The sequence below is a fragment of the Mustela lutreola genome, chromosome 4 (genome assembly GCF_030435805.1).
Source record: "Mustela lutreola isolate mMusLut2 chromosome 4, mMusLut2.pri, whole genome shotgun sequence".
In the NCBI taxonomy this organism is placed as follows: Eukaryota; Metazoa; Chordata; class Mammalia; order Carnivora; family Mustelidae; genus Mustela; species Mustela lutreola.
Genome location: NC_081293.1, coordinates 84,298,428 through 84,324,909, shown reverse-complemented (window position 1 = coordinate 84,324,909; position 26,482 = coordinate 84,298,428). Strand labels below are relative to the sequence as shown.

General features: G+C 40.2%; 1 protein-coding gene across 1 annotated transcript in view; it reads right to left on the bottom strand.

Moving 5' to 3' along the window:
- Positions 1-7,462: 7,462 nt before the first annotated feature.
- LYST (lysosomal trafficking regulator) overlaps positions 7,463-26,482 on the bottom strand; it is a 170,585-nt gene continuing 151,565 nt past the window's right edge. Inside the window, exons 48-53 of the mRNA XM_059170397.1 lie at positions 24,545-24,643; positions 16,703-16,842; positions 16,328-16,425; positions 10,827-10,983; positions 10,348-10,419; positions 7,463-9,506 (exon numbers count right to left, since the gene is read on the bottom strand). Of these exons, the coding sequence (XP_059026380.1) occupies positions 9,368-9,506; positions 10,348-10,419; positions 10,827-10,983; positions 16,328-16,425; positions 16,703-16,842; positions 24,545-24,643 (705 nt within the window). The 3' untranslated portion in view covers positions 7,463-9,367. The remainder of the gene's footprint in view (positions 9,507-10,347; positions 10,420-10,826; positions 10,984-16,327; positions 16,426-16,702; positions 16,843-24,544; positions 24,644-26,482) is intronic.

The following is a 26,482-nucleotide window of genomic DNA, read 5'->3' as shown; positions in this document are numbered from 1 at the left end:
CCGTCGGGCAGCCGCGCCTGGATGCACACGGCGCGGGGATCACTTGTTTCTTAGATCTCGGATCCCCACGGACTTGACATTTGCCCCAGACAAATGTGCAGCTTTGCTGACTCGAGCGTCTGACGATGCAAATGTGGAGTTCAGAAGTGCCCACCTGGGGCCAGCAAACATCTCAACATAGATTTTCTTCACAGCTTGCAAGTGCCCATTTAAGACGCAGAATTTAACTATGGTAAAAGGACGAAGGCCGTAAATATACCCACAGCACTGACCTTTTTTAAAAACTAAGAAAGGTATATGGGTACTGCACTAAAAATTCAACAAATCCCAAACTGGATTCATTATTTCTACCCCCAGATATTTCTCCTGTATTTCTTTTTCGTTCTTTTTAAAGATTATGTATTTATTCGAGAGAACAGAGCTTGAAAAAAGGGGGGGGGGACAGAAGGAGGGAGCGAAGCCGACTCCCTGGGGGAACAGGGAGCCCCAGGCAGCTGGATCTCAGGACCCCAGGATCATGACCTGAGCCAAAGTCAGACACTTAACCAACCGAGCTACCCAGGCACCCCGTTTTCTCCTGGTATTTCTTGCCCCTCCCCACTTGGTTGGCTAAGGCAAAATCCTGGTTTTCCATCATCCCAAGTCCTATCTCAGGCAAGCCCAAGTAATCAATTGTAAGGGAAATCAGTACCTACACTTCCAGATACCCTACTTCCTTATTTTATCTTTCTAGTTTATTACACTATCCCTTAAGGCTGACATATCCACTTCAAAAACAAAGAAGAGAGTTGGGGTGGGTTCCCGAGTGGATCTCATCAGCACACAGCAGTATCAGCACTACCTGGGAACTTACTAGAAATGCAAATTATCAGATTTGACCCCAGCCCTACTGGATTACAAACTCTGGGGACTGAACCCAGTAATCTGTGTTTTAAGTCCCAGGGGATTCTGATTCTGTCCATCCCTGTTTACCACCCAAGACTGTTAGGACCAGGGACACCCATCTTCCTTCCTTTGTCCCTGGTAATAGTCCTTGTTCTCAGCTCTTTGTCCAGTGTCAATATGGCCACTACAGATTTCTTAGACTGGTGTTTGCATGGCGTATCCTTTCCCATCCTTTGACTTTAACCTGTGTCTTTATTCTTGAAGTGGGGTTCTCTACTCTTGAAGACAGCACAGAGTTGGATCTTGTTTTTTAATTCAACCTTTACTTGGTAGTGTTGAGGTCATCTCCTTCTTACATAGTTATCATACGGTTGGGTTTAAATCTACAATCTTGCTCTTTGTTTTCTGCTTGTCCTCTTACTTGTCATTTCTTTTTTCCTGTCTCCTTTTGAATTAACAGAGTATACTTTAGTATACTAAATACTAAATACTTAAGTATTCCACTTTATTTCAAGTATTGGCTTTTATTCTTTCTCTTTCTCTCTCTCTCCTATGGTTTATAATAAGCATCTTAAACGTACCACAATCTACCTTCAAATACCATTATACTACTTATTTACTATAAGGTTTTTACAACAGTATGCTTCCATTTCTCTTCTTCCAGCCTTTGAATTATTTTGTCATATTTTCCTTTTATGTATATAATAAATCCCACAACATGTTTTTTTGTTTTGTCAGTTTTCTTATGTAAAAAATTTGAAACGATTTTTTAAAAAGTCTTTTATATTTACCACTTCTGGTGCCCTTCATTCATTTGTGAAGACGCAGTTTTTATGTGGTATCATTTCCTCCTACCTGAAGAACATTTTTTTTTACCATGTCTTGTAGATCTGCTGATGAGAAATTATCTCAGCTTTTGTTTATTTGAATAAGTCTATATATTGCCTTCATTTTTGAGGGATCTTTTTCTAGTTTGACAATTTGAAGCTGTTTAAAGATATCAAGCATTGTGCTTTCATAGTTTCCCATAAGAGATCTGCAGTATTATTACCTTTGTTTTTTGGAATGTAATAAATCTTTTTCTATTTGCTTATATGATTTTCCCTTTATTGTTGGTTTTCCCAGTATGATTCTAAGGATTACTGGATTGAAAGACTGTTTGCTTCTGGCATAATGCATCGCTGAGTGATAGCCAAATTTTTGGTTTAAATAAGGGTCTACAAGAACTTTTCTTTAGTGGATCTATAAGGAGATATTGGAATACCTAAACGTCCATGAATATATGGTTCTGTCATTCTTATCCTACTTTAATATTTGTAATAGAATTATCCTGAGATAAACATAGAAGAACTGTGATCTACTAAAACCATAGACAAGAAAGGAATTAGAGACTCTTCGGGCGGAACTAAAATAAATTCACTCTAATGGAAGGAGCTTCTTAGCAAAGAATAAACTTGAGGAAAGTGTGAAAGTGAAGATAAACCAAGCGTGGGCTTCATACTCTGAGGAAGACTTATTCAAAGATAAGGAAGGGCAACCCAGAACTTGGTAGTTTGGGTTAGAGTGTTTTCTTAAAAACAAGCAAAGAAACAACCAAATGTGGCTTACTCTCTGTCCATCTGTTCACCCATCCATAGCTTGGTGGTCCACCTACCCCCACCCCCTGATCCATCCATCCATCCATCCATCCATCCTTCTTTTCTAGTATGTACCTACTCTACCCCATGATACTGTAAATTGCTCAAAACATTTAAAAATTCCTCTTATGGAATTACCTGCAGGATCATAATTTTCTTACTACCTTGTAATTGTACTTTGTTTTTGACTAAAACTGTTATCAAATATTTTATTTATCAGATTCAGTGCTGAAAGAGTTTTGGTTGTTTTCAAAACTTATATATGTTTATAGGAGAGGAGAAACATGCTTAACACTTGAATTAGAATATTACAGCCCAGCCTCAAACAATCACTTAGTTGTTTTAACCTCAAAGGTCACATTGCATTGTTTAATTTCTCTCAAATAGCTGAGTTGCAATCCAGTGTCCCCAAAGTGGCAGGATGTATTTTTCTGTTCAGGTCATATAACACACAATAAAACTAGTGGTATCTCTTTTCCATCTCATTGGCCATTCAAATGTACACATTTTGTATTAGCAAATGTAGCTGCTTTTTAAATTGTGGAGTTTAAATTGGACATAACCTGGGGGAAATGTCAGATAAATACTGTGTAATGTGATACTCCAAAATACCAGTTTGTGCTGAACCTAAAACCTTTTTTGCTTTCCTTTGACCTCAATCTTGACTTACTTCAATTGGCTGTCTACTCTGTTCAACCTAACTCTTAACGCTTTTCAGTTGGTTTTCTTAAAGGTTTTAAGCCTATAAAATTTTGAAGTGCTTTGGCTTCATAGTATATAGAGTGTGATCCTGAGAAAGGGAGGATTTTGAAAAATAATACAGTTGTCCAAGAATTAGGACAGATTGGAACAAATGGGGACATATTGCCCCCAATTTGGGACAAGCTGGGAATAGCTGAGGTTAATTAGTAAAGGTAACATGAATAATCCAAGAAGCACACAATAGTTTCAATCTCCAAATATTAGGCAATTGAGCTTCTTTCCTCCCTACTAATTTTTCTTTTTTTTTTTTTTAATTTTTAAAGAATGATTTTACTTATTTAAGAGATAGAGAGAGAATGAGAGAGACAGAGCATGAGAGGAGAGAGGTCAGCGGGAGAAGCAGACTCCCCACTGAGCAGGGAGCCTGATGTGGGATGGAACTCGATCCAGGATCATGACCTGAGCTGAAGGCAGTTGCTTAACCAACTGAGCCAACCAGGCACCCCCGACTTACTTTTCAAACATTGACTTTGTAGCTCTTTAATTTTTGATGCTTTAATTATAGTGTGTCTTGGTGTGGATCTCTTTGGATTTATCTTATTGGAACTCTCTGGGTTTTCCAGATCTCCATCTAGTCTGCTCTTGAACCCATTTATTGTATTTTTCAGTTCAGTTATTCTTCAGCTCTGTGATTTCCTATATTTTCCTATTATTTGGTACATTCTTTTATTTTCCTTCTCTTTGTTAGAATTCTCACTTTATTCATGCCTTGTTCTCCTGACCGTGGTGAGCATCTGTATGACCATTATTTTGAAATCTTTCTCAAGTAAACCACTTATCTGTTTCATTAAGGTGTTTTTCTAAGATTTTATCTCATTCTTTCATTTGGAACATATTTCTCTGTTTCTTTATTTTCCTTGACTTTTTCTGTTGGTTTCTATGCATTAAATAAAACAGCCATCTCTCTCAGTCTTGAAGGGGTGGCCTCTTGTAGGAGGTGAGCCTTATTGTTCAACCCTGCCCTAGCTCCTGGCTGTCTCTTTGAAGCTTTGTGATTATCCAGGTGTCTTAGTGGTTCTTAGTGGCCTCAGAAGTCGAGGGTGGGCCAAGATCAGTCACTGTATCTAAGGAAGGATCTCAGTCAGCACCTAGATTTAGGCTCACTGGAAGCCATACCTTCAAGCAGCAGCTTTTAAGGTATGCAAATATACCTCTTTAATGGGAAGACTAGAAAATGGGTATTTCTGCTTCCTCTGCACTGAGCCCTGGGGTGTTAGCCAGTTAAGAACAGTTTCTTCTTTGCTAATGTCCCATTGAACCCATGAACACCAGCCCCACTGGCACCCAGGGCCCACCTATTAAAGGCATCCCACAAAAATAGGGATGCCAGATATGTACATTATCTCCTTTCTTGGAGACACTGGCACCCTGGGGCAGGGCAGAGGGAGAACATGAAGATGGTGCCTACTGCTCTCCCTGATCTCTGGAGAGGGCTGCAGATATGTTTAATTAGAAGCCTCCACACCCCAACACTACTTGCCACAGCTATGAAGATAAGCTAGTAGACTATTGTCTATTAATAATAACTCCCCAGGGAAAGTCTGGGGTTTATGCCTGCTGCCTCAGTGCTGTGCCTTGAGTGGTTTGCTGGGTAGGGACTATTTCTCCATTTGTTACAGTCCTGTGAGAGCATTGAACAGAAGCCCCACCAGCCACCAGAGCCCATGATCAGGGGTGTTCCCTTGGTGGCAGCTGCAAAAACTGGGGACACAGACATACGCACAAGCTCCTGAGAGACACCTGGAGCAAGGCAGAGGGACAGTACAAAGGTGGTACTTAACCAGACTCCACAGACTTTGAGAAGTATTCCAGTGGCCTCTAGATGTGTGTTATATTAAATGTCTGACACTCTGACTGAATCTTTTAAGATAAACAATAGAAAGTCTTTCTCTTTCACAGAAAGATATGTTGCATTTCAATCAGCTGCCTCTATACCGTGCCCCTGGGGTTTAGCCATGGCGAGTCCGCAAGACCCCTTTAAGATCTGTTTCTCAGTTAGCTGTAAGCTTGTGGTCTTGTGGATGCAAGCCCCATTGTCTTTCAAAGCTACATGTTTTGGGGTCTCTTCACTCAGCAGCAGGTCTTAAAATTTAGGTGTCAGGTGTAGGGTTCTAACCTTTGCTTCTCCAGGAGCAAAGCAGCTTCTCTGCTATTTGTGGGTTGCCATACTGAATGTGGTTTATGGTGACATTGTGTCTCAGCCTCTCCTAACTATTTTGGTGGTGGTTGTTCCCAACCCCCTAACCCCCAATAATATATAAGAGTTGCTCAGTTTTGGGATTTCTTTCACAGGGAATTTTCCTATATACATGTAGCTGTATATTCACTGTAACTGTGGGAGGAGGTGGGTTCAGGATCCTCCTATGTCACCACCCTGAACAGGAACACCCTGTAGTTCTTTCTTTGGTTGAAAATACTAACAAGTCATCGAAAATAATGAGAAGCAGATCACCAGGTATGAGCTCTGAAGGGCTAGGATTTCCTTACTCTTCTCTTACCGGGCTCCATCACCAAGCCTGGGACTTGCGCATAACTGGCATTCGGTGAATGTAGTTGAAGGAAGAGGTGATCTGAGATTTGCAGGTAAGGGGGGATATTTGGGTTGGAGGCTTACACTGCTAGATGCTACTCCTGAGTTCTTTTGGGGACAGACACCTAGAAACAGGTGTTCTACTCTTGAAGACCCTTAAAACCTCTCAGATGCAAGGCAGAGTAAAAGAAGAATAAATGAAACAAGATGGGATTGGGAGGGAGACAAACCATAAGTGACTCTTAATCTCACAAAACAAACTGAGGGTGGCTGGGGGGAGGGGGCTTGGGAGAGGGAGTGGGGTTATGGACATTGGGGAGGGTATGTGCTAAGGTGAGTGCTGTGAAGTGTGTAAACCTGGCGATTCACAGACCTGTACCCCTGGGGATAAAAATATATGCTTATAAAAATTTTTTTAAAATTATAAAAAAAAAAAGAATTCTGGAGTCTTGGGCTGGTGTTTGTTGAGTTCACATACCCCTTTGCGATGCCCACCAGAGCAGCTGAGGAGTGTAGCTGAGGCTCGTTCCTTCACTGGGCCTGGTTCACTGATGGTCCTGCCTCAGGCATTCATAAATGCGTTGACTGGAACACATCTCCCATCCTCACCTGTCAGATTTCTATTCGTCCATTTCAACAAAAATTTCACTTTCTCTAGAGGCTTTCCCAGATCCTCTTGATCTGAACTCGAATCTTCCTGTTATATTTGTCACTCTCGCCAGCAAGAACGACTGGGAGACTCAGGTAGCGGCAAACCTTTTTTATTAATCGCTTTTTTCTTCCTCCTCCTCTTACCCCAGGCGCATGGGTTTTTATGCAGGCAGTGTTAACCAATCAGAGCATGATCACCAAACATAACCATACATGGCCATGCTGTGTTCATGCAGTGCGCATGCACCTCCCGCGTGAGTGGACCTAAATGAACAGCCAATCATATTCAGTCCCTTACAGCTCTTATAGTAGGCCTCCTGTACTGGCTCCCGACAATATTCGCTGAGGACCCTACACTCCTCTTTAACAGCACTTACCGTATTGTGTAGCCGTGCACACCGTGAGTTCCTGACAGCACACTTCTCTCTCCAGCCAGTAACCTCTGGGAGTGCAGGAAACGACTGTGTGTCCAGCACCCAGGGCAGTGCCTGTACATGGTGCGTTATACATGGGCTCTCGGGGGTAGGAGAGGCACATGTTTTTTTCTTTAAAAAGTGTGGTTTGACCTGGACACTTCTATCTAAACTCTATGTAAGGATATTAAATAAAGCATTGGTATAAATGGTATTAAAATAAAGGGCTGAAATAAGATTTCTCATAAAAATACAATTAAGGGCACCTGGTTGGCCCAGTCAGTTAAGTGTCTGCCTTCGGCTCAGGTCATGATCCCAGGGTCCTGGAATAGAGGCCTGTGCTGGGCTGCGTGCTCAGTGGGGAGGCCCTCTGCCCCCCTCTCCCAGCTCCTGCTCTCTCTCTCTCTCAAATAAATAAATAAAATCTTTTAAAAATATAATTAAGAAATGAAAGTTATCTTTTCTTTGTGACATCAATGTATAGGGGAGCTAAAGAGAGAACCTATCTGGGTTACAAAGCAAAAAAGCCACCAATCTGAGCTCTAGTCGTAAATATTTATATTTATGAAGAATAGGTCTTTAAATCTATTTTTATGAAATTTATTCCCAATTTGAAGTGGCAGTGTATACAAAGATAACAGAGCTTGTGATATGTTACAGAAATGTTTACAGCAACATGCACATTATGAAGTGTTTCAAACATATACATATTAAGTTTCATGCTGAATAAATAATCCCCCCAAATTAATTTTTATTTTTACATAAAAATATAATATTGCACTCTTAACAAGACCAGTTACTTTGCATATTTTCTCTTTAAATAAATGATGGAATTCGGCCTTAAAAAAAGAAGACTGAGTAGCAACCCTATTCTAATAGGGGACTAGTTCCAAGTTCTTGGTAGAAAAAAACGAAAGCCAGACAGTAGCTGCAATTTTTTTTTCTTTTAACAAAGCAAATCACTTCAACGTGAATAGGAATAATGTCATCTCTGCACCCAGCTGTACCTCACAGCTCCGAGCTGGCCTGGGCAAACCACGGTGTCAATGTGGCCCGTGAGCCGTTCTGAGGGATGTATGCTGCTCCAGTGACAAGCACACATGGCCACTCGCTTCCTCTTGCCCACATCTCAGTGGCAGAGATGTTGGAATTGTGTTTTATACAGTTTTTAAGCAGAATGTTTTAGAAAGTCTGGAAGTTACAAAAGTAGTTCTGTAAACACCATATGAAGTGAATTTCCATAACAAACACGCAAGTTATTCTTAGGCAGGAATACATATTTTTACCCCATGGTAAGTAACATCTTACTGAGCTTATTCTACAGTGTTCTCAAAGCCAATAAGCAGCACCCCAAAATAGAGCCGTAATGGTAGAGACAGACTATAGTAGAGATTTTTAGGAATTCTGTCTTCATGGTGTGCAAGTTCTCTGTGGCATATACTTAGACCTTTCTGTTGTTCCCAGAATTCTCAGGTCGTATAGATTAGTAGAAACAGAGCAGACAGTTTCCTACAAGAATTATTCAGCATCCTGTGGGAAACAGAGTAGGCTGTCTCCTTTCTTTTGTAATTCTGTTTTATGGAAGAAAACATACCCTGCCCATTAGATTTAATGTCTTATCTAGAATGGACTCTTAGTATCTGCCCCATCTTTCTCCATAGTGGAGGCTTTCTATTGCAAACTGTTAAGTATTCAGTGCTCTATAGATGGCAGATATTAAAATAATTATCATTGTGTTTAAATCTTAGTGACTCAACTAAGGGTATTCAGTATCTAGTTTTATGAATTTTAAGCAGAATTTTTTTATGAAAAAACCGAATGTATCTGAAATCAGATGTGTGTTTGTGGCTGTCAAAAAGTTCTGGTTCCCCTTTGAGCTAAGCAGGCAACTAGAAAAAAACCTGCCAACACTAAGATTCACGAGTAGTTTGTTTTTAGTATTCAGATCTTCCATAAAACGTTTGGTGCAGAGGCACCTACTGAATAATTTACTTCTCAAAGAAAGCACTTTGCAAGTTCTAACTTCTTATCCTTTTCTTTAATTTCGTGTGTTTGTGTCAGGGGTGGGGGAAGGTAGATTATCTCGGCATAAAACTTTTAAAATATAATTTTAGAGTATTTTATATAAACAACTAGCTAACCAATTTAAATTCTCCTGGTCTTTTTGGAATAACAGAAAAAAAGGAGAGACCCCAATTCTTTCTTTAGAATAACCTTGTGGGTAAACACTTTAAAAATACAATTTTAATTTATCGTGTATGACTTACACCTTGTTGGTTAGAACATACACAACCCTGTAGATGATCACATAATTAGAACAAAACTGTTCTCTCCGGACCTTGGGAAGCCGCAGAATGTCCTGCAGATGATCATTATTTGGATGATGTGTTTGGTCATCCATTTCTTCAAGTTCAACCTCCTAAAACTGGTGAGGTCCACACATCTAGTTTGGAGCTAAAGTGCTTTGGAGAAGTGAAGTTCTCTCTCATTCATCCAGCTGCATAACTGCTAAGGAAGGAATAGAACATTGGCTGTTTCAGGCGTTGCTGGTCCTTTCGACACCAGGCGATCACAGTCCCGTCACTATTTGCTGTGTACAGATGGTGGCCGTCACAGGAAAACGTAAGGCTGTCAAAAGAAATCCCACATGTACATCATCTCTTAAAATTGCATTAGCATATTGGTGGTCATATAGAAATCAGTGTAAAGAAGCAAAGATATCTTCACCGGAGCAGAGAGACCAACGAAATGACTGCTTACGACTCACTGGTTTCTGGTGTAATTCTAATATAGTCTAATTGCTCTGCTGACGACTTTGTGAAGGTCACCCTAACTAGGGGACACAGAACAAAACCAGAGAAAAGAGGTCAGTGTATTCTGTTCCTTCTTTGTACATTTTCTTTTACCACCTTGTTTGTGCTCTTATTACTTAACAAATACTTGAGTTTAGGAAAGTTTAGATCATATAACGGGGCTACATTTTCTCTTTATAGAAATAAATGATGATTATAGGGAGATATTTTATTTCCCAGAAAAAGGAAAAGGCAAAACTGTTAACATTAATAAATAATTGGAGTTCATTAATATTTAAATTTAGTGCATTGAAAATAAATTTAATAAAGTATAATTTAAATCCCTTACTTCCGATTGATTTTTAAAGTCAAATTTGTTGGTGGAACAAAGGGTAACTGATTATCAGTCTTATCAAGCACATTCCTGCAGCTGTCAATCACCATTATAGTATTTTTAATAAGGAATGCCTTCTATCCAACTAGGAGCTCCTGACTCAGATATTAAGCTCCACAAAGACAGGGACTGTGTCTCCTTGTAAAAGGTCCTGGTCAACCTAGTGTTTGATAAGTGGTCAGCTGTTTAATAGACTCTCATCACACAGTTCAGTCTGTGTGCTTTCATCTATAACAAAAGTAGAGTCACAAAATATATGATGAAGAATCTGGGGGTGGTTTACCTTACAATAGGCTTATTTGATTTAGGAAATGTGATTTCCCGCACCGGCTTTAGGTCCCATGTACTCCATAACCTAGAGAGGGAAAAAGTCATCATCTAATTATGCAAACTACAACTGCCTTCGCAAAAAACACCTATATATTTATTTGTTAAAAATCATCTGGAAGGAAACACAATAAGCCATTAGCAGTAGCTACTTGTGGGAGTTTTGCAAGGGGTAGATGGGGGAGTAAGAAAATTTGGTAAATTTTCATATTAATCTTTTATACAATTAATAGATAATATACAATTTCAAAACTGCATGCAAGCTAAGTTTATTACTTAAAAATAAAACAGGGATTAGTGAAGAACCTATATCTGAAGGTGGTTTTAAATCTCTAAATATTAAGTATGAACATGCCTAGATATTTAAGGCTAGTTTTTGGGACTGCTGTGTCCTTATGAACAAGAGCGAACAAAGAGAGTCAGAACTCCTCTTACCTTACAATTCCATTTTCTAATCCCCCGGCAATCACATTGATAGACACCCCCTCGGGCTGGTTAGAGAAGGCAACGGAACAGATGATCTCCCTGCAGTGCACATGTCCAACAAGGTCCCCGTTCACTGTCCAGAGTCTAAGGTCGCTGCCTCCACCAGCTAAAACACCAAGACCATCCACAGGTCACCAGAGTGTGGGTATGTCAGAGCCCATCACCCTGAGTCCCAGAGGGGCATCCCTGCACATCCAGCTTGATTGTTTCAGTGATTAAAAAATTTATAGGCAGCTCAGGACTGAAGCTGTGTAAATAAAATTACTATGTAATAAGTCAAAAGGCTCTGCAGATTTATCTAGAGACAATGACCAGTGGAAAAATAAAAATAAAAATATTAACTTCTAAATCTAGAGCAACAAGGCAAATTAATCATATATTTTTGTGTAATCATATTTTAGCAAAGGAGCTGACAAGGCTGAATTTGAGAGTACCCAGAAAGTTAAACAATCTCCAAAACCAGACGAAAATATTCTGTGAAACCACCTGTAAGAAGTGACTTAGGTAACTTCTGAAGGAAAAAAAAGTTACAATAAAACTTAGTGGAGTTAAAAGTTACTTTTTTTTTTTAAGATTTTATTTGTTTATTTGACAGACAGAGATTACAAGTAAACAGAGAGGCAGGCAGAGAGAGAGAGAGAGGGAAGCAGGCTCCCCGCTGAGCAGAGAGCCCAATGCGGGACTCGATCCCAGGACCCCGGGATCACGACCTGAGCTGAAGGCAGCGGCTTAACCCACTGAGCCAACCAGGTGCCCCTAAAAGTTACTTCTTAAAGAAAAAGAAAAGACATCTAATTCCTCAGCATGTCTAAGACTGAATCTTGTGGGTCAGTGACTTATTAGACTAGTTTTTCCTTTTCAAAGACCACGAGTAACTAAACTTTCTGGAGTTTTCCAGGGATGGGAGAGGCAGTAATTTCTCGCCATCTTCTATATTGAGGCCCCATGATGATGCGCCTAGCCTTCTTCGGAGAAACATTCTCAAGCTGATAAAACAGGTTAAGAGGCGCAGTAAAGTCTGGGGCCATGTTACTCCACTTATATTTGTCTTTCCACTAGAACTAACAAAAAAAGTGCAGACTTTAACTCTTTCCTTTATTAAGGCAATGAAAAGACTGCATAGATTTCTTACTTATAGCAAAGAAACAAATTGTGAAAATACTCCTTTATGTCAAGATATGCTGAAGAGGGCGCCTGGGTGGCTTAGTGGGTTAAGCCTCTGCCTTTGGCTCAGGTCATGGTCTCAGGGTCCTGGGATCGAGCCCCGCGTTGGACTCTCTGCTTAGTGGGAAGCCTGCTTCTCCCTCTCTCTGCCTGCCTCTCTGCTTACTCATGATCTCTGTCTGTCAAATAAATAAATAAAATCTTTAAAAAAAGAAGATTAAAAAAAAAAAAGATACACTGAAGACCTTCAAATATTCCAAACCCAAATGACTTCTGTGTTGCAGCAGTATTCACAATAGCCAAGAAGTGGAAACAACTGAATGTCTGTCCGCAGACAGAAGGTAGAGATTTACAAGGGGCTACTACTCAGTCATGGAAAGTAATAAAGTTCTGCTCCATGCTGCAATACAGATGAGCCTTAACATGAGGCTGAGTGAAATAAACAGACGTAAAAAAGACATGAAAGGACACACAGTGTATATGATTCCACTTAGATAAATTATCTAGAATAGGCAAATTCATAGAGATCGGAAGTAGAACAGTGGTTACTTGAAGATTTGTGGCAAGGAGGAATAAGTTATGGTTACAGAGTTTCTGCTTGGGGTGATGAAGAAGTTTTTGAGATGGTGGTTGCACCATGTTGTGGGTGTGGTGATGCCACTGGATCACATGCTGTAGAATGGTTCGGATCGCAACTGTAACGGTAAACTTATTTACCACACACGCAGAGAAGAGAAGGTTAACAGATGCCCAATGTTTTACTTAAGACTTCTCACCAATTAGGAGAGATTACCTAAACAAAACATCAGATGTAGGAGTTCAATATACTAACGAGATGCAGCTGTAGGCGATAACCTCTTTTCCGTGAGTAGATATTTCACTCTTGCTTTTGAATTTAATACTTGATAAAAAATTTATAAAATTTATAAAGCAACCAGATGTGTGCTAGTAAGGTTAGAAGGCTTCCCAAAGAGACCAGTGCAGGGGTTGATCACTGCCTGGAATTGAGAGCTCCTGCAGGCTCAGTCCTTCAAAACCAAAAATCAAAATGTGGGCCTTGACTCTCTGCAATGGGGTACAGAACTCAACAGAGATCTGTAGATCAGAGAACTCAACAGAATCACCCTAGCAGATTACCCAGGACCTTGGGCCACCTCAAAACCAAGTAACGACTCATCTGCCTAAGGTTGTAAATGTCAAAACTGAGGCCTTCACTCAAGACCAGATAGCTTTCATGTGTAATTTAGCATGTCAACTAAAAGTCAGAAAGCTGGGCATTCCTGAAAAAAAAATTTATTCTTCCTATGCATGATCACTGAAATTAAAATAAATTGGAGAGTCACTGCCCATCCTGAATTTCATAATATTAACTTTATAATGCCATTGGCAACACACAACCAGGCTATGAACGCTAGTTAAAGGCATATATTTTGATCCAGTGGCAGAATGATTTTTAAAAAGACAAAAACCGGGGCGCCTGGGTGGCTCAGTGGGTTAAGCCACTGCCTTCGGCTCAGGTCATGATCTCAGGGTCCTGGGATCGAGTCCCGCATCGGGCTCTCTGCTCAGCAGGGAGCCTGCTTCCCTTTCTCTGCCTGCCTCTCTGCCTACTTGTGATCTCTATCAAATAAATAGATAAAAGCTTAAAAAAAAAAAAGACAAAAACCATCTATTATAATATTCACATGGTTTAATAAATTTCACATCTTATCATTATAAAAATCACACCCTATATGTGCTGGCAAATTATGAGCAAGAGGAAAGAGCTCACCAGCGTAACTTCAGCCCTGACACAGAAATTTTATATCTGTGTGTATAATGTGTATATACGTGCACACACAAATATATAACAAAAATACATACACATACATATGTTTTATTTAAATTTTTATTTTAAAGTTACCTGGCTGGTACTCACTAAATGGGTCAAGATGTTTGGTAGGCTAAATCTGTTAACTTTCTTACCTTCTTGCACTGTAAGACTAGGAGGATGAACTCTAGTTTGGGTCACTAAACATAAATTTAGCCTCTCTTTAGAAAAATCATTATATTTATTATATTTTCTATATACCCAATTCTTGTTATGATTTCTCTTATATATGCACTAAGAGGCTTTAAGAAAGTGGAGGATGCCTTTTTGTTCATATTGAAAAAGAAAGTTCCAGCCATTACTCTATTATATTGTGCTCTCCCCAGGGACACCTGAATACCCTACTAGTGGGTTAGTAATTGCAGCAAAAGTAATTTTGTTTTTTGTTCCCATAAGACTGGCTGATATAACATCACGATATAAATCACTACTGGCAGCAGGAAAGTAATTAACTTTACAAAATTCAGCTCCCTAAGGATCAGTCCTAACTTCCAAATGTTGCCAAAACAAGAAAGTAGAGAACACTATATAAATAATAGTTATATTATTCCCCCAGATTCCCCCTTGGTATGACAATACTAAAAGCTGCTAATGTACAAATCATGGGAGAACAATTAGCATAAGTCATCAATCATTGGCCCACACTTGTATTAACAAAGTTGACGGTTCAAAATCGTTCCCTTTACTTACGACAATTAGGAAATAAAAATGTTTCTATGGCACTATTCAATAACTGGATGGTAGGATTGGCAAATGTTTCACATTTGATACCTTTAAAGGATGACTGAAGACATTAACTTTTCCAGAATACAAGAATGAATGAATTTTTAGAAAATCAACAACAAAACTCCAAGAGACAGCTGTAGTGTAATAAAAAATACACATTTGGTCTTTGTCCCAGGTCCCTGGCATACAGCTCCTGAGACCCTTGTAATTTAACACCTTCTGTACGCTAACAAGCTGGCTCCAGGGGGTGGGCCCTACATAGCTTCAGGTTGGGGGCCTGTCACTAGACAAACCAGCCATGTGGTTAGGAGGTTAGAATTTACAGGACCTCCCCACCTCTGGGGACGGAGAGAGGCTGGAGATTGAGCTCAGGTCCACAGCCACTGATTCCATCAACTGTGCCTACAGAATTGAACCTCAGAAAAACCCCTAAGCAACAGGGTTAGGAGGGCTTGAGCTCGTGAGCACATTCATGTGTCAGGAGGGAGGCGCACTCCGACTCCACCCAGACTGGCCCTCTGGATCTCCCCCTGTGTACCTCTGCAGCTGGCTGCTTACTCCTTTTTTTGAGAGAGAAAGCAAGAGTGAGGTAGGGGGAGGGCTCAAGGGAGAAGGCGAGAAAGAATCTCAAATAGGTAACCTGAGCCCAAAGTGGGCTCAATCTCACAACCCTGAGATCATGACCGAGAAGTAGTCAGAAGTCGACACTCAAACCGAGCCACCGAGGTACCTCTGGCTGTTCATTTCTACCCTTTGTAGTAAACGACTGTAGTTAAGTAGAGTGTTTTCCTAAGCTCTGTGAGTGTGGTGGGGGGTTGGGCACTCCCCAAATTGCGAACTTCAAGTAGTTAGTGTCAGGATCAAATGGCACTGTTGAGCACCCAGGTGGTGTCGCGGGACTGGAAAACTCTAGGGCGTCAGAAAACACCAAACAATATAAAACACGCAAGCAAAAGATAGAGGGCCACCCCCTACAGATACGTCAAAGATAATCTATACTGAGTGGGCAGAAAGAGACAATTTTTCAAAGGATTCTTTCGATGCTATTAGGATCCTTAAGAATAGAAATGCAACAGAAAATTTATGAACTTTTCAACTGTTCTTTCCTGCTGGATGTGTGTGTGTGTGTGTTTAAAAACACAAGTTTTAAAATATGTACTACTTGAAAAAAACAAAAACTAAAAGCAAAACCTCTGATGAGGAGATATAACTCTATCATGTAAATTTAAGGCAAATTATACCTCTATGTATTATAATGCAGTATGGGTCTCACTCAGGAACTGGAAGATACATATAGTCAAAGCTGATCATTGGTTTTGCTTTACACTTATGTCATGGGGAGGTAGTCAAGTTGGTAGTTTAAAAGCAGAAGCCAAAAGAAAAAAAAAAGAGAGAAACAAAAGCCAGGAAATTCAGATAATTATGTAACAATAATTTGCTTAACTTAGATGTGCCCAAATGCAATCTTTCATCTATCAGAAAAGGAGTTAAATGATGACAATATTAACTTTTGCATAAGTTGGCCCCTAAATTGATGACCTTGCTCTTGGACCATACTGTATTTTAACACACAAATTCACTATGCCATAGTATTTTAGATGTGATTAGGGACCTGAGAGACTGAATCCAATAGTTTAAACTATGCGGGCACCAGCTAATGAGTCTGTGCTTTAGTTCTGGCCTTGCTTACCTGAATCACACACAGTGGCGATGTCTCCAGTAGTTTCACTGGCAGAGACGGCCGTGACAGGGCTTTTGTGTCCCGCCAGGCTTTGTACATAGCACAACCTAAAAGACCAAAGACAAATTTGCATCTGATCATTAAATATCATTAGATTCTCTTGTATAATTCCTTCCCTTAGTGTATGGACCTATGATTCATAAGGCATTCCCCACTATATTCCTAACTGATCTTTTGCTTTCAATGGGATTACAAACTAAAGTTTGTATTTCATGCGCTTAAAATGATCATAAGGTAAAGATCTTATTTCAGTGCACCTGTTTCACACAGGAAGAAAAGAAACATAGAGGCAGTTGTGTCTGAGTTGGAAACCTTCTTCTGTACCTGTTTAAATCCCATATGATGCAGGTTCCATCTCTGCTCACACTTATCATTATACTGTAGGGTTTGCAAACAAATAAGCTGGTTATCTCTTCTGTGTGCCCATACAGATGTATCTGAGACTCCATTTCTATCTCTGAGGGCTGAAATTGAAAAAAGTCAGTGAAATACAAGATAAAAAGCATGACAAAAGTTTTCCTAGTACTCTGTTTCAAAAATAAGAACTCAAGGGACTCAAACATTTTTCTCAAGCACATCATGTTTCAATCCATTGCAGTTCAACTCTTTCCTAAAGGGTAAAACTAATTAAACTTCAAAACATTTTTAATTGTCCATAATTTCAAGAATTAAAATGCTTTTTCATTTTTTGTCTTCTTGTCCAATCTTTGTCCAAATACATACACAAGTATTTTTATAGTTATGATTACTGCCACCCAAATAATTTTATATCTTATATTTAAACATTCTCCCATAAGTATTTTCTATTTTTGACATTGTCTTCAAAATGAATTTAATGATGTTACAATATTCTGTGCAGTTGGTATGCCATAATTTACTTGAGCATTTTTACTGATAGACATTTAAAATTGTTTCTAGTATTTTCAAAATTATAGATACCATAACTAAATCCTTCATGTGTGAAAGTTGAGTTCTTCTGAATGGTTTCTTCAGAATAAATTTCCAGAACCCTACTAGTAGGTCAGTGATTACTAACAATTTTATAGCTCTTGACAATGTACTTTCCAAAGGCATTGTACCAATTCATGATGCCACCAACAGTGACGTCCTCTCAAACCACCATTACCTGTCTATAGCGACAGACGGGTTTTCTAAATGAAAGGCTGCAAACTGATGTTACAAGGGCCACGTTGGCTCACAGATGCCAGATGTTTATACTAGGTTTGATTCGTGATTTCATTAGACTAAGCTGTTTATTGTCTTAAAGTATTTCAATATTTCCACTTCAAAGGATACAGCAAAGTAAAAAGAGTAAGTATAATAAAAAGGTGTATATTGACCACTTGGTTAAACTAATCCTAACATTTTCTATGATCAATTTATTTTTTTAAACAGAGAAAAAATTAAACATTACCCGGTTTGTGTACTGTTCTATTTCCTCTCTCATCAGAAGTTACTACCATCCTGAATTTTGCATTTGTTTCCCACATGTATAGAACATGTGTTCTACTATACGTTGCCATAATCACGAACAACACACTGTATGGTTACTCATGTTGACGAATCACTTTTCACTTTCCGTAAGTGCTATTAGTCTTCTGGTGTCTTTCGCATCTTGCCCTTTTGTTCAACACTGCTTTGGAAACATATCTGTGTTGATACAGTAGTTGCTGCTCACCTACTTTAAAGTGCTACATAGTCCAGGGTTTTACTCACATAAAAATACATATTTTACACTAAAAGAATCAAATGACCAGGCAATACCAGGCTCACAGTCTTTCTTGGAACGACCAGCTGCCACAGCGTGGCAGGTGCTTCGGTTTAGTGAGGACACATGACACTCCCACACAAAGTCACAGGCAGGAGACGTGCTTTCACAAGGCCCAGAGTCCCAGGTCTGAGCCCCTGCTGTCTCTCTTCGGACTGTGACCCCCTCAGCAAGGAGAGGTGTCTGCAGGGCCAAAGGCATGTGCCCAGAACTCTTTCAGACCGTGCTTCCAGGAACCTGGGACCAAGGAATGCCCTGATGGCAAAGGCCTGAGCCCCTCCTTTTCCTGCTTGAACTCTTGAGCTCTGGAGTCCATGACCCACTTCACAATGTAAGTCTCTGAAAATTGCCCAAACTTCTAAATGTCAGCAAAGGTTGCTCTAAATTGCATTTCTCTTATTATAACCAAGTTTCACTTTTCCACATACTCATTTTCTTGCATGTAAATTGGTATGCCTGGTTTTGTGTATTTGTTACTATATGTAAAAAAATTATTTGGGGGCACCCTGGGGGTTAAGCCTCTGACTACCCGCTCAGAGGGAATCTGCTTCTCTGCTCCCCCCTTCTCCCCCTCCCCCTGCTCGTAAGCTCTCGCTCACTAAAATAAACAGTCTTTTTAAAAAATAAGAAAAAATTGGAAAACCCAAAAGACTCCACTCCAAATCTGCTAGAACTTGTACAGGAATTCAGTAAAGTGTCAGGATATAAAATCAATGCATGGAAATCAGTGGCATTTCTATACACCAATAGCAAGACAGAAGAAAGAGAAATTAAGGAGTCAATCCCATTTATAATTGCAACCAAAACCGTAAGATACCTAGGAATAAACCTAACCAAAGAGGCAAAGATTTTTACTCAGAAAACTATAAAGTACTCATGAAAGAAATTGAGGAAGACACAAAGAAAGGGTAAAACTTTCCATGCTCATGGATTGGAAGAGCAAATATTGTGAAAATGTCTATACTACCTAAAGCAATCTACACATTTAATGCAATCCTTATCAAAATCCCATCAATTTTTTTTTTCAAAGAAATGGAACAAATAATCCTAAAATTTGTATGGAACCAGAAAAGACCTTGAATAGCCATAGGAATGTTGAAAAAGAAAGACAAAGTTGGGGGCATCACAATTCCAGACTTCAAGCTCTATTACAAAGCTGTCATCATAAAGACAGCATGGTACTGGTACAAAAATAGGCACATAGATCAGTGGAACAGAATAGAGAACCCAGAAATAGATCCCCAACTCTATGGTCAACTAATCTTCGACGAAGCAGGAAAGAATGTCGAATGGAAAAAAAGACAGCCTCTTCAATAAATGGTGTTGGGAAAATTGGACAGCCACATGCAGAAAAATGAAACTGGACCATTTCCTTACAGCACACACGAAAATAGACTCAAAACGGATGAGGGACCTCAATGTGAGAAAGGAATCCATCAAAATCCTTGAGAAGAACACAGGCAGCAACCTCTTTGACCTCAGCCGCAGCAACTTCTTCCTAGGAACATCGCCAAAGGCAAGGGAAGCAAGGGCAAAAATGAACTATTGGGACTTCATCAAGATCAAAAGCTTTTGCATAGCAAAGTAAACAGTTAACAAAACCCAAAGACAACTGACAGAATGGGAGAAGATATTTGAAAATGACATATCAGATAAAGGGCTTGTATCCAAAATCTATAAAGAACTTACCAGACTCAATACCCAAAGAACAAATAATCCAATCAAGAAATGGGCAGAGGACATGAACAGACATTTCTGCAAAGAAGACATCCAGATGGCCAACAGACACATGAAAAAGTGCTCCACATCACTCGGCATCAGGGAAATACAAATCAAAACCACAATGAGATACCAGCTCACACTAGTCAGAATGGCTAAAATTAACAAGTCAGGAAACGACAGATGCTGGCGAGGATGCGGAGAAAGGGGAACCCTCCCACACTGTTGGTGGGAATGTAAGCTGGTGCAACCACTCTGGAAAACAGCATGGAGGTTTCTCAAAAAGTTGAAAATAGAGCTACCCTATGACCCAGCAATTGCACTACTGGGTATTTACCCTAAAGATACAAATGTAGTGATCCGAAGGGGCACATGCACCCGAATGCTTATAGCAGTCTACGGCCATACCACCATGAACGCACCCCATCTCGTCTGATCTCGGAAGCTAAGCAGGATCGGGCCTGGTTAGTACTTGGATGGGAGACCAAGTGCTTATAGCAGCAATGTCCACAACACAATAGCCAAACTATGGAAAGAACCTAGATGTCCATCAACAGAAGAATGGATAAAGAAGATGTGATATATATATATATATATATATATGTATATGTATATATATATGTATATGTATATGTATATATATATATGCATAGTATTTATATATATATATATATATATATATATATATATATATATATATATATAAATACTATGCAGCCATCAAAAGAAATGAAATCTTGCCATTTGCGATGGCATGGATGGAACTAGAGGGTATTATGCTGAGCAAAATAAGTCAATTGGAGAAAGACAATTATCATATGATCTCCCTGATGTGAGGAAGTTGAGAAGCAATGTGGGGGGTTTGGGGGTAGGAAAAGAATAAATGAAACAAGATGGGATCGGGAGGGAGACAAATCATAAGAGACTCCTAATCTCACAAAACAAACTGAGGGTGGCCAGGGGGAGGGCAGTAGGGAGAGGGTGGTTGGGTTATGGACAATGGGGAGGGTATGTGATATGGTGAGTGTTGTGAAGTGTATAAACCTGGCGATTCATAGACCTGTACCCCTGGGGCTAATCATACATTATTTGTTAATTAAAAAAATAATAATAAAATAAAAAGAAGTACAAACACATCAAAAAAAAATTATTGGGAGGGATTCCTCCTTGTTTCTGCTGGATGACCTTGACCACCATACGGGTCTATGCACACCTTAGCAAGTCAAGTCTGGAGATCTGGACCACCCAGGGAACTGTAACCCAGGCTGCAATTCCATACAAGAGGAGCCCCCCAGAACTCACCTGCACCCTTCTGGTGTAGTCCTTCTGAAGCTGGCCTTGGGAGAAGGGCCTCCTCAGGCCTCCTGAGCTTGCTCGGTCCCTGGGTATTAGGTATTCCTCTCACAAGGGCTGTCCGAGGACAGTGTCAGTACTCCAGGAGTGACAAATGCCCTCTAGGCGAGAGCTCCCCTGCTTATTTACCTCCCTGGCTTGGAATTCCCTACTAGCTTGTCAGCAATTTGATGCTTTAATTACTACACACATGTATGTGTGCGTATTTTTTTTTAACTCCATGATCACGAATAATATTTACAGGGTAAACACAGCATAGGATCCCTTTAGTGGTTGTTGATAATTTTATAGACTTTACACTTTAAAATGACTGCAAGAGTTAGTGGTACTAGATGATTCCCTGACAGGTCAGAAAACAGTTTCCATGGGCAGAATAGGAACCATGGACTACTTCATTTAAAAAATGCTCTTGAGGGGCACCTGGGTGGCTCAGTCGGTTAAGTGTCTGACTCTTAGCTTCGGCTCAGGTCATGATCTCATGGGTCATGAGATCAAGTACCATTTCTAGCTCTGCAGTCACTGGGGAGTCTTCTTGAAGGTTCTCTCCCTCTGCCCCCTTCAATCGCTCTCTCCCTCTCTAAAATAAATAAATAAATAAATCTTCTAAAAAAACTGCTCTTGAATGATATACCATTACCTCGGATAAACCTCATATATACTCTCTGCCACCACCAATTCAGAGGATGGAAGTACAGGTGTTCACTTGTATGAAGACAAGGTGGCCATGCTACTTAATTAGTGAAAAAAATGACTCAAGAGCAGCTATTTTAAAATCGGTTTTCACTTTTGGAAGACATTCTTCTCTAATATGTAAATGGCTTATAGATAATTCCTTATAACAAATCAACTTATTCATCCTTACCTAGAATACATTTTAGAAGACAATCTTGGGGAATTGAACAGAACTTAACAATGTTCAGAGTTAAATATGCTTCACTAGGTAAGGAATGTATTTCATAAGATCCCCTTGAAAAGATTTTCTGACAGTCATTATTTTGGTCACATCCTACACAGCACTTGGGGAGCCCGTCTTTTGTCTGTGTTAAAGCTACTACAAATAAGAACATCCATACTTCCTGAATGCCTGTGCTCAGTGGGTTGGGAGAACAGCAAGCAGAATATGAGTTGCCTCTGGCTAGCCTCACAAGGACGGGGTCACAATGCATCCTTGTGGGATGCCGAGATGGTGAGGTGGTCCCTGAGAAAAAGTCACAAGAACATCCATGAAAACCCACGGCTCCTCCCCTCAGAGCAAACAATGATAAAAGTGCACAGCTAAGATGCACTGTGGGACGTGGTTAACTAGTAACTTAATCTCGTGACTTGATTACCTAATACTGTTACATTTAGGAGAAAGAGAAAACCCTCACGAATAAAGCTGAAAAACCTACTTTCAGGCAAATGTACAGCTGTGGGAAGGTAAGCAACATGAGCTTCGCAGGCTTACAATGGCTTCACCGGTGAAGGAGGCACATGTCTTGCCAGTTCCCACTGTGACAGCCGTGCCCCCTGCCGGCGCGTCTGGCGCATCCAGAGCTCTGCAGGGCCTGGTGACTCCTACGCCAACAACCTCATCTTCTCTCTAGCCCGACTACACACCATGTCAGCGTACACTGAGAATTCTGACGGGAAGAGTGGCGCTAAGGAAAACTGGGAACAAGGCTATGCAAAGTGCTGGGAAAAGCAAAAGAAAACAAAAGCAAAAGCAGCAGCTCCTGTTTGCAGAGCAGTCAGACGGCACGGTGCGCAACCAGGAGTGTTTGCAGAGCAGTCCGATGGCGTGGTGCGTGACCAGGAGCGCCCATGTGGACGGCTGCTCTTGCAGCGGGGATGAGAACGTATTTGGAGAGCACAAGAAACAGAGGGTGCCTTTAGTCTGGAGTCACTATTAGAGATGTTGTAAGAGTCCAAAGAAGACATTCCAATGGTTAAGACACTTCCCTGTGGAGACCTTGGCATTCTTTTCATGCTGGAATATGAGACCTTGCCTCTGTCTCCCTCTCCTGCCCTGCTTTGACCCCGGCTCCCAGCATCTAATACTCTAAACTACACATAAAAGTATTTGCTAGCCCCCAAGTTACCATGTCTTTGTTTCCAGGTTGTGGGTTTCCTATGCTGACATACTCGTTCCTCTTTCCTCCACTTCGTAAAATGATCCTTTAAGATCCAGCTCAAGTGGAACTTTCCAGGCTTTCTGACAACCGGCCCCAGCTCTGTTCTCAGAGCACACACATCAGTGTCCTGTAATAACTGGTACGTGCCTTCCTCCTGCAAAGAGCCCTGCACCAAAGCCCACCTGGGCCACTATGGTGGGCACCCTTGCCTCCAGTCTCACACCCCCAAGTGCTGTTTCTGGCAGGCGCTACAGTGGGCTTCCTAAAATGCTTGTAGATCATATTACAACTGCTTACCACATTTTGATGGCTCCTTAGGCTAAGAGATGGACACAGTATTATGGTCACATTTATACCCCAAGGATCATGGGAAAGAATCTTAATAAGAGTTTAAAAGGGAACAAACTTGGACAGAAAAGTAAGAGGAGCCCAGTATCACCCCATGCTAGGAAGATTGGTTCTGCCCAGTAGAACACATTTAATAATTTAATGGAGAAAACTGTCATGGGGGAGAAGCAAAAGAAAGTTCTAGACTAAAATAATTATCCCAGTTCTAGAAGGAAAAGAAAGAAAAATTATCACCCTAAATTTGCTACTTATCCTCAGCAGCACCATCGAGAACTGATTCAAGAAAGGAACAACAGTAAATTATAAGAAATATTGCATAATATGTCTTTTCTTCACTAGACTGTTTTAATTTTCAAATCCTGGAAATTCAGCAAATGGCTAAAATGAATTTCTTCCAGTAAGTGGTGGAAATCAAGATGGGCTCCTTGGATTTTGCTATAGTTCAGAGACTGTAGGAAGGTTAAATATTAGGTGTTCTAAGCTTCCAAATTTTACAGAATCTTGTAGTGTACTCCTAAGCTTGCAGGCTGACACTGAGAATACAGGAAGCATCACAGTGTCATGAAAAAGTCTAAATACAAAACAGATCATGATGCAAAATACTATGTCTTTGACACTAAAAGACAGGATTGCTATAATTATTGTCAGAAATTTTCATGATCCTAATAAACCTAAAACTAAAGAGTCAGATATGTGACCTTTCACATTTTAAGAGCTTACAGGAAGAAAAGATTAAAGAACAAAAGATTGAAGTACAAACATTTTCAGTTAATCTTATACCAATGAATTACACTTCCGAAGCCTTTTCTTCTTCTCATGAACATGAAAATCCCAAACTACTCACAAAATGAGCCCAGGACCTACCGTGCTGCTGGTAAACCTGTTAGCATAAGCCGTGATGACCCCGCATTTGCTTCCGGTGAACAGCTGGCAGCTGTCAGGCACCCAGGCACAACTTGTCACCTGTGGGTGAGGACAAACCAAAGATCATGGTGTTGAAAAGCATGAGAAATGTTTCTACTTCTCTAATGGTTATTTAAAAATATATAACCACAAACCATAAGTGACTCTTAATCTCACAAAACAAACTGAGGGTTGCTGGGGGGAGGGGGTTTGGGAGAAGGGGGTGGGATTATGGACATTGGGGAGGGTATGTGCTTTGGTGAGTGCTGTGAAGTGTGTAAACCTGGTGATTCACAGACCTGTACCCCTGGGGATAAAAATATATGTTTATAAAAAATAAAAAATTAAAAAATATATATATATATAACCACAACATTTAATAAACATTTTATTTGAACTGATTAAAAATGTGCAAGATATGATAATATTCTGTAATGTTAAGCCAGATGCTAAAGGCTAGTTAAAATGTGTTACATCATCGTCTATGATTTTATACTTTTCTCTACACACACACACACACACACAGAGCCACTTGTTCCTCAGAAATTTAATGATCCAGGATTGATGAGGTCCAAGGTTGAGTGTGTGTGTGTGTGTGTGTGTGTGTGTGATGTGTATATATGCGTCGTTTCACATTTTACTTTTTTTTCTTTTTTCTGCTTTTGGTGGGGAATTGGGGTAAATACAAAGAGAGAGGTATTGCTTCTAACAGTTCTAAAGATTGTTAAATAGGAGACAAAGGAAAGATAAACATGGAGAAAAAAATCTCAGATTATTCCTTTGGGACTGTAAACTCTTCAGTCCTAACCATGGAGGTGCTCTCATTCAGGACCACTCAACGCTCTGGCCCAGTAAGTCTTCCTCTGGCTCTGGGAGCCTGCTGACCCCCAGCACCAGTCCCCAGCACCTCTGCTCCCATGGGTCACTTCTCCACTCCCACCTGTCCCAGAGCCTGCGCTCATGCTGCACTGCGCTAAGGGGACAGAGGCCATCAGCCATAGATCTCATCCCCTTCCTTCCTTTGTGCCTCAAGTGTCTTGGTGCTTCTCCTGATTTAAAGGAGGAAGCTCCTCTGCTTTTAAGGGCAAACCTGCCCCGTACCAGAGTTCCTCCAGATTTTGTCTTTGCTCTCAGACTTTCAAGTGGTCTCTTGCTGGCTTCTTCCCCCGGGCCTGCAAACATGCTTGAGTGTCTGCTACATTAACAATGACCTTCTTTCATCCTGGTTCTTCTTAACTCTTGAAACATCACCACAGTTCACTGGACCCAATTTCACTGTTTGAATTTATTTCTTGAATAGTTCTAACTATTTGTAAGGATTAGTATTTCATGACTTATATTCTTTTTTAGAGGCCTTCCAAAGAACAAAGAGAAAAAAAAATATTTTTTATATATATTAGAATAAAACTCAGTGTCTTAGCATTACCATATGGGTCTACTAAACCCTTTCAGCCCTTTCATAAACTTAGGTTTAATGTAAACCTAAGTTACATTACAGGGTTTTAATAATTTCATCTTCCCTCTGTCTTGAAACATTATGCTGTTTCATCACTGTAGGAATTATGTCATGACTATTAAACAATTATTCCCAACTCTGCTAGAGCAAAACAAACAGGGAAATGCAGAACAATGGATCTCCAGGAAGGATAATGTAATCTGTGAAATAAACCATCATCTTTTGGTTTTCTGATCGTACTGTCCAAAGAGTGTTGTCATCTTTCAAGAAAATATAAAGGAAGACTGGAGACACTGCTTCGTACTCTGCTTTTAGCTTTCCTGAACACAGCTGGGAATTCAGAATTTCTCATGTTCTACTGATAACAGAAAAGAGAATGAAATTAACAGAGGACTAGGTTTCACAATTATGAGATGAGTCAGAAGGCAAAGAGATGCCAGAAC